The 18,358-nt window shown below is 42.7% G+C and overlaps 1 protein-coding gene across 1 annotated transcript in view; it reads right to left on the bottom strand.

Annotated features, from left to right (window-relative positions):
• Positions 1 to 2,904: 2,904 nt before the first annotated feature.
• Positions 2,905 to 18,358, bottom strand: part of ubald1a (UBA-like domain containing 1a) — an 18,550-nt gene continuing 3,096 nt past the window's right edge. Inside the window, exon 3 of the mRNA XM_061094749.1 lies at positions 2,905 to 5,228. Within this exon, the coding sequence (XP_060950732.1) occupies positions 4,914 to 5,228 (315 nt within the window). The 3' untranslated portion in view covers positions 2,905 to 4,913. The remainder of the gene's footprint in view (positions 5,229 to 18,358) is intronic.

The raw sequence follows: 18,358 nt of genomic DNA, 5'->3' as shown, positions 1-18,358 counted from the left end.
TAGAGGTGCCAGGTTTCAAACAAACCCAATGTCACCGTGTCCGTTCAGCTCCCCTACCCGCCTCCACTCTGTGCGCAGTGTCCTCTGCCCCCCCCTTGCACACCTTAGCCACGCTGCCCGTGGTCCCTGCAGATCTCACTGTACCTGCTGATTTGATGCCAATAAATCACTGTCCTGCTCTGTGCCAACAATACCTACATGCAAAAAGGAAAGCTCAGGTTTAAATGGCAAAATGAAAGACGGCTGAGTTCCATTTAGCTGCTTCAGTTTCAGGGTGTGCTGTGTGCACTGGCTCACTGGCACACTGTCATGTCTTCCTGAGACACAAGAACTGAACAGAGCCGTCACATGATGTTATTAGTAACATCAGAGCTTTTCTCTACCATGTCAAAATGCCTGCTGAGAAAAAGGCCCACAGCTTTTACAGTGTTCCAAACAGAGAGACGTTCTTCTGGTGTAAACACACTCGCTGTTAATCTTCCTGTGGTCTTAACTAAAACGTTCAATCTGTATGTTTGCATGTTTAATCTAATACTGACAGCAGCTCGTTATTTAAACGGACAAAATCATATTAATTTGTTTTAGCTAGTGGCTTGTTCATCTATAAATAAAAGTGATTCTTTCCCATTGTAACAACTAATGTGTATCCAGAGACAAATAAAGATGGATGACACGATTGCTCGAGTTTCTCAAAGATGGTTTCTGTCACATTAGGTAGCTCGTCTTAAACCCTCTGGTAAGTTTGATTTTAATTAGTTATTTGATTCTATAATATGAATGAATGACTCGGATGAGCAGAATGTCGCGTCTGGACCTTGCTACCGCAGCTTCATCTTTGATCGCTACCGCACAGACTCTGGATAGAGGGAGTAAGTGGAGTCAATTTCGGAAAGAGATAAATAATGTGTTACTGAAATTGGACCGCATGTTTAAATGTTAAAGATGCTGAGTTAAGTTTTAAAGCTCTGTAATTATGTATATCCCTGCAGTTTAACAAACCTTAAATGTTATCTTTCTAGCAGTCTTCGTCTTCCCTGGAATTGTTGACACATTGCTGTGTTTCACATCAACAACCGTAACCAATGGAAACAGACTGAATAGCGTGCGTGCTATGAATGAGAGATGGCACCTAAAAATAATAACAGTGCTCCAAAAACTCCACAGGTAACCTTTGAGTGACATTTACAATATTTTGCTCACAACAACATTTTTTAGCTTGTAGATTGTGAAAGGCTGGAAATCCTCCTCTTCAAGTGTTGCCACATTTTCTGTTACAGAGAACACAGTCAACACATACAAGTGAAGGTCAAACTAATTTACAAAAACCTCTCGAGTGCGCTGCAGTAGCAAACCAGCGTGGTGATGTTTACACACGAAGCAGGACAGGTGTACCGTCGGGGAGCCATCTGTGACGCCGTGTTGTGTCCACACCGAGCACTGACCCAGAAAACCTGCTTTTGTGTGAAAGATAAACCGAACACAGATGAATCCTCCGCACCGTGCTTACTAACAACAGCCCATTCCAATGCTGAACACTCTTTCCCTTATAAGCAGATGCAAACTTCCGAAGCGTTGACGTCAGAGCATGGAGTAAATCACGTTTTTGTTGAGATCGGCAGTTTGGAGCTTATAGATGATTAGCCGTGACCACAACGGCCTTTTACTGGGAAGCTAAAGATATCACCAAAGTGAAACAGGGAGTCTGCAGATTATATTGTCAGAATAAGCAGTGCAGTGCTATCATTAACTTATCAGATCATCGTTATTAAGCGATGGCGGCCTCGAGGCTCCACTTATTCCCCCTTTTCTTGGACCAGCCCTGTGTGTTTATTGCTATTCCTGTTCCCACACGCTCGTACGCAGAGAGGTGCCCGGTGCCAAGTTGCCGACATTCACCCGAGCCCTCTGACACACTCGCAGCGGCTCAAAGTGGCACACAGCGATCAGCAGAGGGCTCCTCTCTTATTTCCTGCAGAGGAAGAAGCAGCTGAGGACATGGAGAACTCGGTGACCCTCCTTCACCACCGGCATGTGGGTGTGTGCAAAGTGGTGGGTGTTTATCTATGGTGATTTCGTGCATGCAGGGCAGCTGGTGTTTGTGTTTACGACTAAAAGAGGCAAAGATGGCGATGGTCGAGGAGCTTTAGTCCCTCGTTCTAAAAGCCTTTCTCCCTCTGCTCCGCCACACTGGCTTTGATCTGCGGCCCCTTCCATCTTCAGCTGCCGAGCATCAGACAGACGGCCTCCCTCTCCGACACGCAGGGCGAGAGACAGACGGACGGAGAGGTTTGTAGAACATGATTTCAGAGTCTGCCTCGGTGCCTTTATGAAATCCGCCCTGCTGAGAGCTAGCCAAGCCTGAGATTATGATGCATCCATCTTCTTAGTGTCATTATTTAACACATTGCTCTGGCGTCTCTGGTTCTCTCTCTGACGCACACACACACACACAAACACACACAAACACACACACAGTCGTATCATCATGACATATACAAAGAAACAACATCTCTTTCAATGCTAAACAAATTACTATCAACTATATATAAATGGACGAGGTATCTCCTCTTCCAAAATATCCCAGATACAATTACAGGACATTATATTAACTATTATCATATTATCATAGTCTAATTGTAACCATTTCCCCAACCCTAACCTGAAACTATCTTTAACCTTTAAAACATGTCTTTAGCTAAAGTATAATGATTCACGTTGTGTAAACTTGCTTTTTGTCCCCATAGTGTGACCGTGAAAACAGATGTTTGTCCCCACAACATGAGTAAAACACATTCACCCCCTATAGTATTATTAATGTGTGGCCCCTTCCGTTGAAAAACATCCTATTCACCCTTTTTGAACTGTAAAGTGCCCAATCTCACACACCCAAGTAAACCAAGCACGTTAGATTGACATACAATATTTATTTAGGTTCACAAAAATGATAAGTTAATTATCAGGTAGTCCACAAATATTGTGGGAATGGTCTCATACAGTCATACAAGGGGGGGAACATACATGAGAAACCATTTAGGAACAGGCCCACCCAGAAACTCTGATTTTACCAAATAAAGTATGAAGCATGGAAAGAAGGATGAACTCGAACATTAGTTTAAATCTAAATAATAAAAAAGGAAGTTGGTTATTTAGTCATTATTATATCCATAATTTTTTTTCCTAATCACCTTTTTAAAAAAAGACCCTCAGCTATTCAAAATATTGTCTTACTCCGCCTGCTTTTATCGAATGTAAAAAATAATCCAAACAGGACAAACTAAAAAAAAGGGCAGACCCAGCATTTCAATATTGCTGTTTGTCAGGGTCATCCCTGAACTGTCCCTCAGCAGTATCAATGGACCAGGGACTGGTCAAAACTTCAAACCTAAACGTTGTAAAAACCCCTCTGTAGTACACTAACTGAGGGTATATATATTTATATATATATACTGTATATCTGAAAGTAGTCTGTAGTGTCCCCAAATCGCCTGTGGTGGGCTCCCCCCAGCTGCCCCAAACCCATTTTCTTCTGTTTTGTTTCTCATATGGAACAAGACACTTTGACTATTGCATTTCTTTTAGCTTTGGGAATAAACACCAACCACCCCTCCCTCGCCTTTAACTCCACCCCCTCCCATAGACGTGTCTCGACCTCATGTATATTTGCTACAAAAGATTTTACACATTATGAACACATCATGCAAAGTGGCAATTCTGTTTACAAAGATGGAGTAGTCGTGTTTTGCTTACATGTATTAAATATGTGGCCATTTAAAGTTGCGTTTGATTCACTCTTTCAAAAAAATAAAATAAAAACCTGAAGTCCCACCCAAGTTCAAAGCCTCCTCCCTCAACCTATCAACAAAAAACAGAACAATTAGCATTAAAAACGATATATTACATTAAAACCACGACTGCTTGTTTCGCTTGTAAATAATAACCCAAATCTCCAGTGGACAGTTGTAGTCTGACTCCGTGTTCAAAACTGTGTCAGGAAAAAAGCCATCGCTGCGAGAATCACTCGGCATCAACCAGAGAGCGGCTGCTGCCTTTAAGAAAAGAAACCTTTAAAAACATGTCCTGTGTCGGTGGTGGCGATGGTTGGTTTAAGAAGAAATCCCTGATTGGCTGAGAGAAGTCAGGTGACCACCAGGTGAGGTAACAAAAGTCCCACCTTTGACGATGGGGGGGTGACAGTATGGAGGCGTGTCCTCGAGACGCGTGTCAATATATACTGTATGAGTGTATGTGTGTGTGTGTACATTTTTGATTACAAACTTGACCACCCGCCCACATGCGCACACACTCACACTTTAAGTGCGTGATGATTTTTTTGAGTCAATCTAACTTCCTCTCTCCTCACACAGCACAGACAGAAACACAGAACACCAGTGACAGAAAAAACACACTGGCTGGAAAGACGAAAAAAATGAAAAAAACAAAAAACCTTAACAAAAAAAAGAAACAGAAAATTAAGTTTGCTGCCTTGAATGTCCTTTGAACATCACATAGAATCCTTGGGCGTGACAATTTTTTTTTTTTCATTTCAGTTTTTTTTTTTTAGTTCAATAATATTTCTCTTATCTATGCATTTACTTAGGAAAAAAAACTAACAAAGATTTCAGTTGCTCTCTTATTACTATGTGTGTGCGTATCTTTTTTTTTTTTCCTCCTATTTTTGTATTGACGTTTGCATTGGTTTTCTCCTCTTCTTGAATTGTCCTCGTTGAGTTTTTCTTGGTTTGCGTCGTTTCCATCTCTTTCCGTCCGTCCATCCGACTTTTAGGAAAGAAGACAGAAACCCATATTTTTTACCCATATCTCCTCCCCTCCCCTCCCCTCCCCACCTTTATACCCCCTTTCCTTCCCTCCCCTGGGGGGGTGGGCAAGGGGGCTTCTCAGTCCTGTGCGGCCCTTCATCTCTCTGCCTCCATCACTACACTAGCTTTCTGCTCGGTGCCCGCGTGCTGGTTCCCCCCCGTGGGCCAGGCGGGGCAGGGCTGCGTGGGGGGCTGCCCCTGAGTCCAGAGTCCCTGTGGAGGCTGCGGCACGTGGGGTGCGCACCCCCAGCCGCCGACCTGGGGGGGCGGGGGGGAGGTGGCCATGGAGGCGGACATGGGGCTGCCGCCGCTGCCGCTGTTGAAGCTCTCGGACGCCTTCAGCCGCGAGAACATGGTCAGGGCGTCCGGGAAGTTGGGGGGCGTGGCTGGCGTGTTGGCTGGGGTGCACATCTGGGAAGGAGGAAGGACAGAGAGCGATTAGTGAAGATCAAAAACAGGAAACACAAGACTGAGAGAGGTGGACTCAGACAGGAAATAATTCATAATTCTTGATGTGTTAAGGGGACTGATGAGTAGGGACGGGGGGAAAAATCGATTCAGTTATGAACCGCAACTCTTGAGTATGACGATTTTAAATCGCCATGCTGCCTCCAAAATCGATTTTTAAAAATAAATTATTATTTTATTTATTTTTTAAAACTTATTTATTGGTTTATACGGGGGGGATATATGGAGGGAGCAAGTTGACCAGGTCTTGTTTTTGCACAAAAACCTAAACATACCCAAGCACTAGCATTGCATCGCCTACATGCAAACAACAATGAAGCATAGCCTACTTTTTTGTTTATTTCAAAGTTTATATTCTAAGTAAACTTTTATTCATTCTATTTAATTTACCTTTTATTTATTGTTTAAAAGAAGCCTAAGTGGCATACATTTCTTAATCTGTCAGTTTGTGTGCAGTTGACTGGGGCTATACAATAATAGGGCACATTTTTATTTCTTTTCTCTATTGGCTGCACGGCAGTCATTAAGTTAATGTTAATATTTGGAATAAAACTTGTAAAGTTCTAAGTGAATTTGACTGTGTTGTATTTGAAGGTCTGATTCAACTTTTTACCATGGTCTAGTATTTAAAAAAAAAAAATAACCAAAAGAAATCGCAGGAAATCGTAGTATCGTATCAGGAGGTCCCTGCCGATTCCCGTCCCTACTGATGAGTGTGTGAAGTTTAGTGCAGCTCAATTGAACCTGAGGGGACTGTCGGGTCAGTATGCACTTGCTATTCTAGTTTATTATAGGATATTGTACATTGATATTTGGGTTTTTGACTGTTGATCTGCTGATTTACGACTAAGAGAGAAAATGAGCTGCAGAGTGTTTAATAACAACAATCAAACTTATCTAAAAAATGCAATTCTCTGGTTCCAGTTTCTCCAATGTGATATTTTACAGATTTTTCCCCTGATTACATCACTGTAAACTGATATCTGTGGATCTTGGCTCTTTTCTTTAACTACTTTATAACAATGGATGAAAGCAATAAACATTTAGTTGATGCAATAAGCACCAGATAGATAAAATGGGATACAAATATGTACAGTACTTGCTGCAGGTTTTCTCTCTCTCTCATGTAAACACTCTGCACCAAACAATGATTTTCTACAAACATCTATCAGGAAAACCAGACTTTGACATTGTTTAAAAGACGGAAAAAGGGACCGTTTGAAATGAAGGGGAATCCCAGACGCCCTCTGCCCCCCCCCCCAAGGTCCTGATGGTGATGGTGGTTAAAATGTTTTGTTTAAATCCACTTCCCGTTTCTGATTTTAGCAGAGAACACAAACCTGGTTCCGACTGAGAGAATTACAGCTAATTTGCTTTGTGGAAACAGCCACAAACCAAGTCTCCTAAGTCTTCCTCCACTCTCCTGAGCTCTGACCTGCTCCCACCCTCCTTTGTGCCAGCGGTGTTATTGTTCGGCTGCCAGGCGTTCCTTCGGTGACACACCCCGAGCTCCCAGAATACGGACGTGTGCCAAAAACAACACTGGACCTGACACCTTGTAGCTAGCAGGCCATGTGAACAACATGTTTGGTTGTTTGGGAACAGAGCGCCTTCATCGTCAACCGTCGTCTTCCTCACAAACTCCGTGCCCTGCTTCCTCTTCCGTGTCCCCGTCCATTTACGACCAGGAAAACAACCTCCAGTATTCCAGAGGGAAGCAGAGGTGGTGCTACGTTTAGCTGGTAGACTTGGCATCTAAAAATAAGAGCCTGGGCCAAGACGTTAACAGGGCGGGCACCTTACATGGCAAAATAATCCTAAATCGCTGAGTATAAGTAGTGGAAGAAAACAGCTTGGCGACTCCAAGGATTAGGATTTCATAAAGATCACAAATACTTATGATTCCAGAAAAACTGACGGGACAGAAATACAAAAATCGGCTTCTCTTGAGTCCACACAACTTTTTACTTAACTAACCACTTAGATTGTGATCATGTCCTTATATTATATATTTTAATCCTCAAAACGTGATTTTCTTCTAAAACTTTGACGAGGTTGTAGGACAGAGTGTTTATGAGGGGTGGGGGTGTATTTTCTGGAAATGGGAGTCATAGGCTCCATGAATCAACCACTGGGAACAGCAGCTGCCGTCACACAGGAACACTGCACGTTAACATGCTGAAGAGGAGGAAAAGCTGAAAAACAGAATTCCCAGCTGACAACCAGATCTCAGGCGGACCTGTGGTATCTAATCTACCCTTTGGCTCCGTCAGCCATGATTCTCTGAGCACACACGCAGCCTCCAGGACAAAATTAATAAATAAACAGAGTGACAGGGACACCATTCCTCCCTTGGGGGCGTTATTGGACTACCATGCACCTTAAAAAAAGCTGCGGCTTGCAGGTTGCTCCTGCGAACAATGCATCCTGAGCTGGGCCGGGGGTTCTCAGGGTGGCATGCTGTTATGAAAGGTGAGCGTGTCCACTGTGCACTCTTGACCGGGAACGCTGGCTCGTGTCTCTGAGGCCACTTCCTGCGGTAAAGAGACACCCTGGAATGCTGAAGTGACCTCCGTGATGCTTCCTGTTCTTGGCGGGCAGCGGTGGACGTTACCGGTCGGATTTCTCAAACCTTGTGATCTGTGTATCGGTGGCTCTCTAGTAGAAAACAATTCCAAAAATGCTGACAGATTGTCAGCTGAGACCTTCACATCTGACTTACTCCTGCATGGACACATACATGAATGAGCACGTATACATTTACAGCTGCAGTCAGCTGAAGGACACCAAATTTCACTCGCACAGACTGTTAAGATACTTTGTGGCTTCTGCTTCACATCATAGATCGAAACGAGAACGATAAGAGAGGGAGGCGGAGGACAGAACCAACTTCAAACACCTTGTGGGCGTCTCACAGAAGCCCACCTCGCACTCCGCCACTCGTAAATAACACAAACACTTCTACTGTATGTGTCTGCGATCTGAGCAGGGGACCTTGGACAGAGACGGAGAGACGCAGAGGACATCGACCCACCGGGAAGAGGATCTGGTCCAAAGACACAGCAGCTGTCTTCTGCCAGAGTTTGGGTCCAACTGCTTATCTGACACTTTGTCAGTGATCTAAGCTTCAGCCCAGAAGTGTCTGCATCAGTGTTGCTGCACCCCCCAGATACTGTACATAAACAACAGATATTTCACTGCACAATAAATAACCTGCAGTAGCGTTATCTCTTGATACGCATGCTCGACCAATCATGAGTCAATCTCAGCTGTCAATCATGACGTCTGCGCCAGTTCTTTAAAAGCAACTAACTAATTAGAACAGCAGTGAGATAACAACTACCAAAAATGTATATATTTTCTCAATGTGAACTCAAGTTTAAGCGTCATGCCGACAGTATTAGAGCACCTGACCTGTCTGATGTCAGAGAGGAGAAAAGCAGTGGTAAGAATGGTTTTGGATGGATTTCCTACACACGGATTAAAAAACGACTGCAGCAGAACCCAGGTTAGTGTGTCTTTACCCTTCCTGTGTACTATGCAGCTGACCGAGTCACAGATTAACTCTCAATGCTCTGAGGCGAAGAGTAAATACTGCACGAGCCACTGAAGCTGATGTCTGCAGATCGAAGTTCAAATCCAATCGGCTCTGAGACCAACAAGGGGCGATTTCTGAAGTCACAACATGAGGGTTAATGATTCATTGGAGAAAATCACTAACTTTGTGCACATTTACAATAACATACACACACACACAAGTTTATTGAGCATATATGAAAACTAATATGGACAAAAGCAGGCAAAGAAGAAAAATATATATATTTATGCCAATATAATTTTGCCCAATAGCAATATTACAAAAGTCCAATGTTTATCAATATATTGCTTATTTAATGGGCAGGGAAATAAATGATGGACTTCTACTTTGTAAAATGTTGAAATGTGAACATGAGATTCTCTGTCCAACCTTCAAAATCAGCCTTTAAACTTGAAAGAAACAACAATTGTGATCCTATGACAATTTGCATGTCAATATCATTTTTTGTAATATAACCCAGGCCTAAGATCTCAGTCAAAGGTCATACAAGTGTTTCCACTTTTATAGTGTAGCTGTTAAATCGTTGATATCCAAATCTGAATTCTTATCTATTGCCCTTTCATTCAAGACTCAAAACGGAAACCGATTTTATGATTGTGAATAATAAACAAAGCCTGATTTATCTGTTGCCAAACATTTAAATTGTTCGGAGATGTGAAAAATAAATCTCTTCATCAGGATAAATGTGGTCCTTGGCATTTCTTTTTGTCCTCTGGTTATTAAGCCTAATTTCCACATAAACATGTTATTTAAAAGTATAAAGAAATAGATGTATTATGATATTACAGATATTTAAGATTGTGTTATATTTGATGAATAGCAATGACTTCTAATCCTACGTGTTTGAGTCAAATAATATATAAATAATCAATAAAAATTATGTTTCTGGCTGCATCCGAATCTGGGAACAACTGATAAAGGAAAAAAAGAAAAGCACATGCAGCTTCTGGTTGCCTTGAGAGTGCCTGTCGTTTCAGGATTAATGCCAGAGGTCCACTGAGGTAAACCTGCTTCTAAATCTCAACTGATGTCACTGTACTGTGTCACAGTAAATTGTCGACTTCTAGTCTCCTCTCCAAAACACTATAAGATGTAGTGTGAGAGGACTGCAGGCTTTGTTAGTCAGTTAAAAAGCCTGCAGGATCATTTAAATTCAATCCCCAGTCAGAACAGCACGAAAACAAGCACTGGAGGAATATCTTGGAGGTCGTACAGTGTTTAGAAAACACACATTAACAGCAGTTGTGTCAAGGTGAAGGGCCTTCAATAGGACAGACTGTGTGTGTAACTGCATCAGAAAATGTGTAACAGCCATTTGTTCAAGGTCTACAGATGGAGAGACAGGGGGGGGGGGGAATAAAAGAGACAGCGAGACACGGTTTGTGTTCAAAACAGGGCTTACAGAGAGGTTGTCATGGGGACGGTTGTTATGAGGAAGTGGCACAGATCTCCTGTTGATGGGATGGAGCTGAGGCAGGCTCCGGCTCCGCGGCCACGGTGGCCACAGAGGCCCGGCCCTGTCCGCCCTCTCTTCAAGTCTGTTTGCTGGGCCCAGTGGCCAGTGGGGGTGTGGGGGGGGGGGTGCATGGCTGCGGTGAGGCTCCACAACCTTTAAACAACCCTCCGTTTGTGTACATACATGTGTGTTTGTCCACAAACACAGATGAGCTGAAGTTATTTCCAGTGAAACCGACCAAATTCCTGGGCAGCATCGAGTGTGTGTTCGTGCCGGCTCGGAAGAGAAGCTCTCTTTTTCCTCTGACATATTTGTGCAGAGGGTCCAGGACCGGTCCATTTAATGACCGGGAGCAAACTCCTCCACGCAACAAGCACCTCAGCGCTGGACACACACACACAAACGCACAGCCTAATCTAATTTCACACTTTCTGGATGTTTCTTTCCAGCTGTCACAGGAATTTGAAGCCAACTTTTGCCTTAAATTAAGCATGATCGGATTGTTTCCACCGATTCAGCTGAAACATACGACATAAAACAAAAAAGGTTGAATTTATTGAAATGTCAAAGCCACTGAACACCACTGCATCACTTCCTATTCAAAAGTCTTTGCTTAAGTTGTTTCTGATGAGGGTTGGGTACCGGAATCCGCTGGCAATCAGGCATCTGTTCCTACCAAACAGAACTTACAACACAGAATTCCGTGCTTCAGTGCTACGTACTGAAATAGTTTCCCAGCTTACAGACAACTGAAACATCTCTGCACGTGCCAAGTAGACATTACACTTAACTCTGTTGGCAACAAACTCTGTACATGGCTCTGGCAGCATGGAAAGTTAGCCCACAGTTAGCTAGTGGCTCCCTCAAACTTGAATCGACACAACAACAAAATTCCTAAACGCTAAACGGTTGAAAGTGTGGCTGTGTTTCACGTGAAACTATTTCCCACCAGGACATGCAGCAAATGTTTGAAAATGACAAACTCTGCACCTGGCAACACGCAGGATACATTTGGGAAGGGGAAGCTCTGTCTTTGACTCCTTGTGTGACCTCAATGTCAAATTTAGTTTTAAAAATTACAGTAGTTGCCTTAGGTCATATTTATTATGTAATTTTATTGTGTTAATTTGCTAAGAGTTTAGCATTTATTCATTGTTGTATAATTAAGTTTAGCCGACTTAAAACTGTTAAAAGTTAATATATTCAATTTCAACTTCCAATTCACCTTCGCAAATAAAAAAAGCTGTTTTTGTTTTGGTTCAGTCAGTGTTAAAAGTATCGATTCAGCAAACACAATAACCAACCTTTATTTTTTGTAGTGTTTGAATATTGAATATTTTGAGTCGCATGCATTCAAATTAGCACAACGTGACTTTGGTTGAAACTCTACTTTTCTCTCGTTCAGTTCCTCTGTTGTGAAATTTGTCTTGAACCTGTGACACGTTTTGGTTTCTCCACCTTCTCCCTCGTTCTCTCACTTCCCTCTCTCTCCCGCCCGTGGCTCGTACAGTTCACACATTCTTTGTCAGCACTTGAAGCAAACTGTGCTGAGAGATCTGTGAGACACGAGAATGACGGCGATGCGCACCGCCTGATGTCTCCGTTCTCATCCCAATGTTCTTACAAGACCTGGATCTTCTAATTTGTGGATTTGCGGTATTATTCACAATACACGTTGACAGAGACTTTTCAGGGAGACTGTTTGGGAACAGTTTCTTCACTCAAAATTAAAACGAACCCTATAACTGTAAAAACAAGACCAGGTCTCATGGAGGTGAACTCGGAGATCAATTCTTCTCCAAAAGAAGACTTAACATATTCTACATCACGTAAACATAAATATTCCACTTTTACATTGAGAATTTCTTGTTTTTATTATCAAACACAATTGTGCGTCTGGAATCACATGTTCACGTTATGTTGGACACTTAAGATAGTGTTTCCTTATTTTGGGCACACCGTGACATGTTAGATCTCAACAAGTCTCAACTCCAGCAGCCTCTTCAGTGCTCACAGGATCCAGTCAATCAAAAAGGCATTTAACCGTAATCCAAATTTTTTTTCCATTGAAATTGCTGAGCACTGTTAAAGGGCAGCTCAGAGGTATATGGCTGCTGTTCAGCGGTGAAAATGTAATCATACTTCTTAAAACAACTCCTTGTAGTTTGGCAGTGTTAAGGTCCTGGCCAGGATGTTAAATACTAACATTCTGGGGAGAAAGGTGTGACAATTGATTATCTACTATACATTTATATTCTGCATCACATGATTTGTTCAAAATTGATTGTGGGTATTTAAAATGGTGATTGTTTCTATAATCAGAAGAGCCTTAGAGCTCCAAGTGGCACTAGAAATAAATCGTTTAAATCGAGTTTTAAATGTGCCGATTTTTCTCTTATTCAAAAATCATGCAGTTTGTCAATTGTCCGACTCTTTTTTTCGAAACTTCATAGTTATTCCAAATGCTGGAATAGTGACCTTCCCTCTAGGATTTTCCGCCACTGATTCAGGACAGGCTTTCCATTTAAGGGACCTGCGTGTGCAGCTGCTTAGTAGAACAGCAAACAGGAGGGCAGCAGTCAAGTTTTCTCTAAAAACGCTTGACTTATGTTAAAAGGTTACTATGAAATTATTGCTCAAATACCCCAAACATGTGTGACGGAGATGCCAGCTTTTTAACGGGAGACCTTTGTGAAAAAAGGAGGCAAACGGTGAAAGAAAGAGGTAGGGGAGCTTTTAGTAAAACAGGAGCTGGAACAAAGCGTAAAGAGAAAGAACACACGACATAAACCATTAACTTTACATGACTCGGCTCCCCTGTTAAATATTTAAAAAGCGAGAGCTCTCATGGTGAGTGTGTAGCGTAGCATCGCTTTTTTTGTTTCGGAGCTGCAGCAAATGCAACCTTGACCTACAACTAGCATGGCAGCTATAATAGAAATAGTACTTAGCATTTACCTTTGCATTAGTCTGTATCAACGGAAATGCACTGTTCTGTATTACTCGCAATTACATAATAAAAACAGCCATTGTAGTGTGTAGGAATTGCTACTATTATAAAAAGAATATGTTCATTGTTATTAGGACTTTACACCTGAACACATTTACCTTTGAATAGACTTGAAAACTCATAGGTGCCACTGAAGGTTTGACTCTTTGCAATAAAGCATAATAATATTTTTGCAAATAGTAGAGGCTATATATTTGAGAGATACTCTGTACTGAACCGATTTTAAAAACAGACCAGACTTCCACCCATCTGTTTACCAACATGCTTTCTAGAGCTGCACGTGGAAACCTGCTGATCCTTTACATAATGGAGGTTCTGCTCCCGTGTCCCTTTGTCATAGCATCACACACCAGAACTGGACCAGCAGCTTTCTGTGTCTGTGTTTTATTATCCCGTCACACATTGCTCACCGACAGGGAGGCGACACTCTGGCTTTTATGATCATGGCCAGGTGTCAGATCTATATATTACTTTCCCAAACAAAAAGGCAGACAGGTGCTGCTGAATATTTCAAGTGGCCGCCTCCTCACCTCTGACCCCCTAACCCACCTTCCTACATCTGAGCCCCAGTATGTGTATGTCTGTTTGTGAGTTCAAACTGTATAACAAGGGACTCGGCTGATCATTAGCCAGGCTGGGATCTGTTTCCCTATGTTTTTCTGACACTGGACAATAAAAGAAAGAGACTGAGAAAGAAAGAGGAGGAACGGAAATGGAAAGCTGCTGGGTGATGGGACGGAGTGGGGCATGTGGTCTAATCGACCAAATGCACACACTGCACTGCTCAGTCACAACAATGGCTAACAGGCCAACAATAGGTGTTCAGTGGCCCTCTCGTATCTAGAAAAAGTGCTGTCAACTGGTAACAGGCTGGCAAGAGAAACTACTGGGCCGAAGGTCAACGTGAGCAAGAACAAAACAAGATTGCTGTGCAAAGGCTCAGGTTTGGCTTTGCAAAAGATATATTTTCTTCAGATCAAAATTAAGGTTTTCTTTCACCACACATGCAACTCATACGTTTTCTAATTTGCGTCAGTTTCTGTTTAAAACCAAATCATTGCACTAGAGCACTATCTGGTAGAGATTTAATGGGAAATCGCAAAGTTTCTCAGTGTTGCTGTGACGAAAAGAAAATGTATTCATCTGTATCTGCTGAACCTTTTGCACAGATAACAAATGCGAGGATAGAAAACACAACCAATGGTAGGTTTTGTGCAGCAGATTCCTAATTTATAAACTCTGCCTTTATTTTACTGTTATTACGATTCATTTATTTTGCCTTCAGTTTCAGATCAAGACTGATAAGGGGAGGCCAGGGTTGGACAAGGCTGTGGAAGGTGGCAGCACAGAAAAGCAGGGTGAGGGACCAAAGGGTCAATGCTCTCAGGTCAGCTGGTGTCAGAGCCTGGCTGCAGTGCTGCGGCTAACCTTAGAAAGCAGGCCACTGAGATGTAATGTGACAACTCTGTCTTTATGCAACAGACACGGTTCCCATGTGCTGTTTGTGTTCCCTGAGCCATAGGCCTGAACCCATTGTGTGCCTTCGAGTGTACTCTGTGACTCCAAGAAGCAGTGTGAAACCCAATCTAACTCCAGCGCTCATAAACACATCTGGTCCTCACAGTCATCCCACATGGATTCCCATTCCCCTGAGTCCCTTGAGCCAAAGACTCTGTGTGTGTGAGAACATGGTTGTGTGTGTGTGTGTGTCTGTGTGGTTAGACTTCTGGGAAGCTGTGCTCTTGGAAACATGCAGGGCAACACGCTGGAACATGCAGGGCACAGGCCGAGCCTCTTCAGATGTGGCAAACTGCCTGGCACGGCTGTACAGTCCACTGGTACAGACACACACACACACCCGTGCACAGAGAGAGAGAGACACCGATGCACGCACACTCATTAACATCATTACCAGATCTAAACATGATTAACTCTGAAATCTGACACACACACTTAAGGCTTTATAATTGCGCACACACACTGACACATATAAACTCATGAAATCACACGCAAACAGTGGAAAACTGGATTTCACCTCATTCTACACTTACTGACATATGCAAGTAAAGTCTGCAGCAAGACAGAGAAACAGCTGGTCTATAGTGAGCTGGAGAGACACAAAGCAGAGCCCTACATGTAGAAGAATACCGAAAAAGATGTTGAATTGGAAAGATTACGAGATTGACAAGCTTTGGGTGATGAGGGCAGATGCCGATGTTGACATGCTGTAAACAAAACCATTTAAAAGTCATATCCTGCCTCCCACCAGCTCTGCTCAGGCGTCACCCCTCGCCTGAATTTCCCTGCTGTTGTGAAAGCGTCTGACCCGAACTACCTCTTGCTGCGTTCTTCAAATGTGAAAGGGGAAAGCTGGAAAATGTCCAGACCCAATTTTCCAAACAATTTGAAGAGTTCATGTCTGAAAGCAGCTTAAGAAACCATCCAAGTATGTTTTAAATACTGAGGTTATCTTTCCTCCATCTCTGGGGGGTGATAAACAGTAAGAAGTAAAGACAAGAGAGAAACAGGAGCAAGTAAGTCGTCCATGTTGTCACGCCATGATTTATGAAGGTAATTATAGCTTGGCTCTTCTGCATGGGCGAATGTGACACTCCAAATCTAATTTGGACGAGATCTTACATGAATGAGAGTTTGGCATTATAAAATCCTTTTGTTAAGCCACACCCAGACACCACAACTGAATGTTTGTAGTTACTATAAACAAACGCACAAAAAACTCCCCCTTTCTCATGGTGGGTGTTCATATTGCCAGGAAACGGCCTTTAAAAACCACCTCACGCCCACTTTTATCACTGGCCCCGCGGTGCCCAATACCATCCGACCACGTCACCGCACCCGAGCAGTCGGAGCTGAAGGTTGCCCTTCATAAAATTCGCAGTTTCATTCAACCTTGTGCGTCATGCCACTAACAAATGGTAATTATAACACAATAAAAAAAGTGATCATTGAAACTATGGAGCTGCTTCTTCTCGATTCTCCGGGTGGCCGAATGCGTGTCGAGGCAAGGTTGTGCTCTGCAGCACAAGGTAGCAATAGAAAATAATATAGGGGTGGATATTGACTTACTGCTTATAGTATCGTTAATGTGCTCATCTACACTAGACAGGGCCTCATCCACATAATCAGGATAGTATTCCTTATATTGTAATGTGTCTTTTGCAAGAGAGGGAGTGTTCCTTTGTCTGTACTTCAATACAAGAGCACATCAGAGTGAGAGGAAGAGGCAGACATAAACTAAAAGTGAAGAAATGATTCAAGTGGGAAAGGAGAATGTGAAATATTCTTTAAATGGATTATTTTTTCTACCCTGACCTACTAAAGACAACACACTTTTCAGCAGCACAGTCCTGACTCGACTGCAGGGCTGCCACATGACAACCTCGCTGCCGTTTCTTTATTAGTCATAACTCGAGCAGAAATTACACACATGTAAACCAGGCTTTGTCGGCTTAGTCCGCTCCTTTCCAAGCTTAGTCACATGTTCCCAGACAACAGTGGAAGTCATCCAGTGGCGGCTACTTCCTCTTCAGTGGTCACATGAGGATTCATTCACTTTATTGTGCCTGTGTGTGCCCCACATGAAGAGATGTAAATCATGGAAACACTAACATGGGCGTGAGCACACAGTGAATTGTCAGTGGTATTTGTTTCCAGATTTACAGCTACAGCTTACAACTTAAGGAACTATTTCCTTAAGTTGCTCATAACTATACAATACACGCTACGAATAGAATTGCAGCTATGACAACATAACGATAAACTGGTTCAAACCTACTCTACCTTCATTCAACAACTGGAACTCAAAGTGGAAAGAATCATCTAGTCAGAAATCAAGACCTGGAATATTATGTTATATGTTATGTTATTTGATTCCTTTCTTTTTATCTTTTAGTTGTCATAATTATTAGTATCATCACCATCATCATTATCAATATTATGCACCATCCTTTTCTTCATTAACCGAAAAATACATTCTCTTTCTAATATTATTCTACACTGAGGCAACAATGTGTACATAGAAGAGCATTTTGGACAGCTGGCATTCCGACCGTGTAAGGAGATATTGTAAACACCTTGTCAGAAATAACTCAGAGCCGATGCTTTAAAATGTGCTTGAAACAGCCTTAGAATATGCATGGAAATTCCATGTGTGAGTGGACACGCCGACATGTCGTGAAGGTGGCAGCTGCTTTGAGCATGTGGCTAAATACAAGAGGACGAGGACTGGACACGATTAGAAACTCTCCGACAGGAAATGTGGACAGCAAATTGAATTCTTGAGCCTGATGTTTTGTGTCCTTAAGAGAGAGACAGTAATGAAGCTGCATGGGGAGGTAAGATGAGTTAGAGTGTATAAAGTAAAGAAGGAGACAAGGGTGCTCTGTTTTTTTAAGTCCTACCGGCCCTCCTCTGCTGTGAAAGGGTCCATTTTGGGCCAGTGCGAGCATCGCATCCTGTAGGAATGTGGTGCGGTTGCCGTGTTTGTGTGGGCAGTGTGTGTGTGTGTGTGTGTGTGCGTGAGGAGGAGAAAACTGGGATTAGACAGGGAGGGGTTGCATGAAACAGAAATGAGGTCGAACTGAGCTAAGGGCCTATAGGTGACCATCAGAGAACATACTGTAGATGAACGCATTGGGGACTACATTTGAGAAAACACACTGATACCCAGGCAACTCTCTTCGAGGCAACATTCATAAGTGGATCGCCCTGAAACACATATTTTTGCGTGTATAAACACAAGTTAGGGGAAAATAAATAAACAGGCCGAAATGCGTGCCTGTGCAGAGATTGTAGCGCTTTCACATCATGTGCCAAAGCAAAGGCACTCCCCGCGGTCCAGGATTGTTAATGACAGGAGCTTTAGCTAAATCCTACAGCATTCACAGCCTTACAAAAGAGTGGACTGGTTAACCTCACGATTTGATATTCGATACAGTGCACAGTGACATACAATGCACAAATGACGTATCAACAATAGTGCACGTCAA

The sequence above is a fragment of the Limanda limanda genome, chromosome 21 (genome assembly GCF_963576545.1).
Source record: "Limanda limanda chromosome 21, fLimLim1.1, whole genome shotgun sequence".
In the NCBI taxonomy this organism is placed as follows: domain Eukaryota; kingdom Metazoa; phylum Chordata; class Actinopteri; order Pleuronectiformes; family Pleuronectidae; genus Limanda; species Limanda limanda.
Note: the sequence above shows the minus strand (reverse complement) of the source record. Positions and strands in the feature narration are given on the sequence as shown.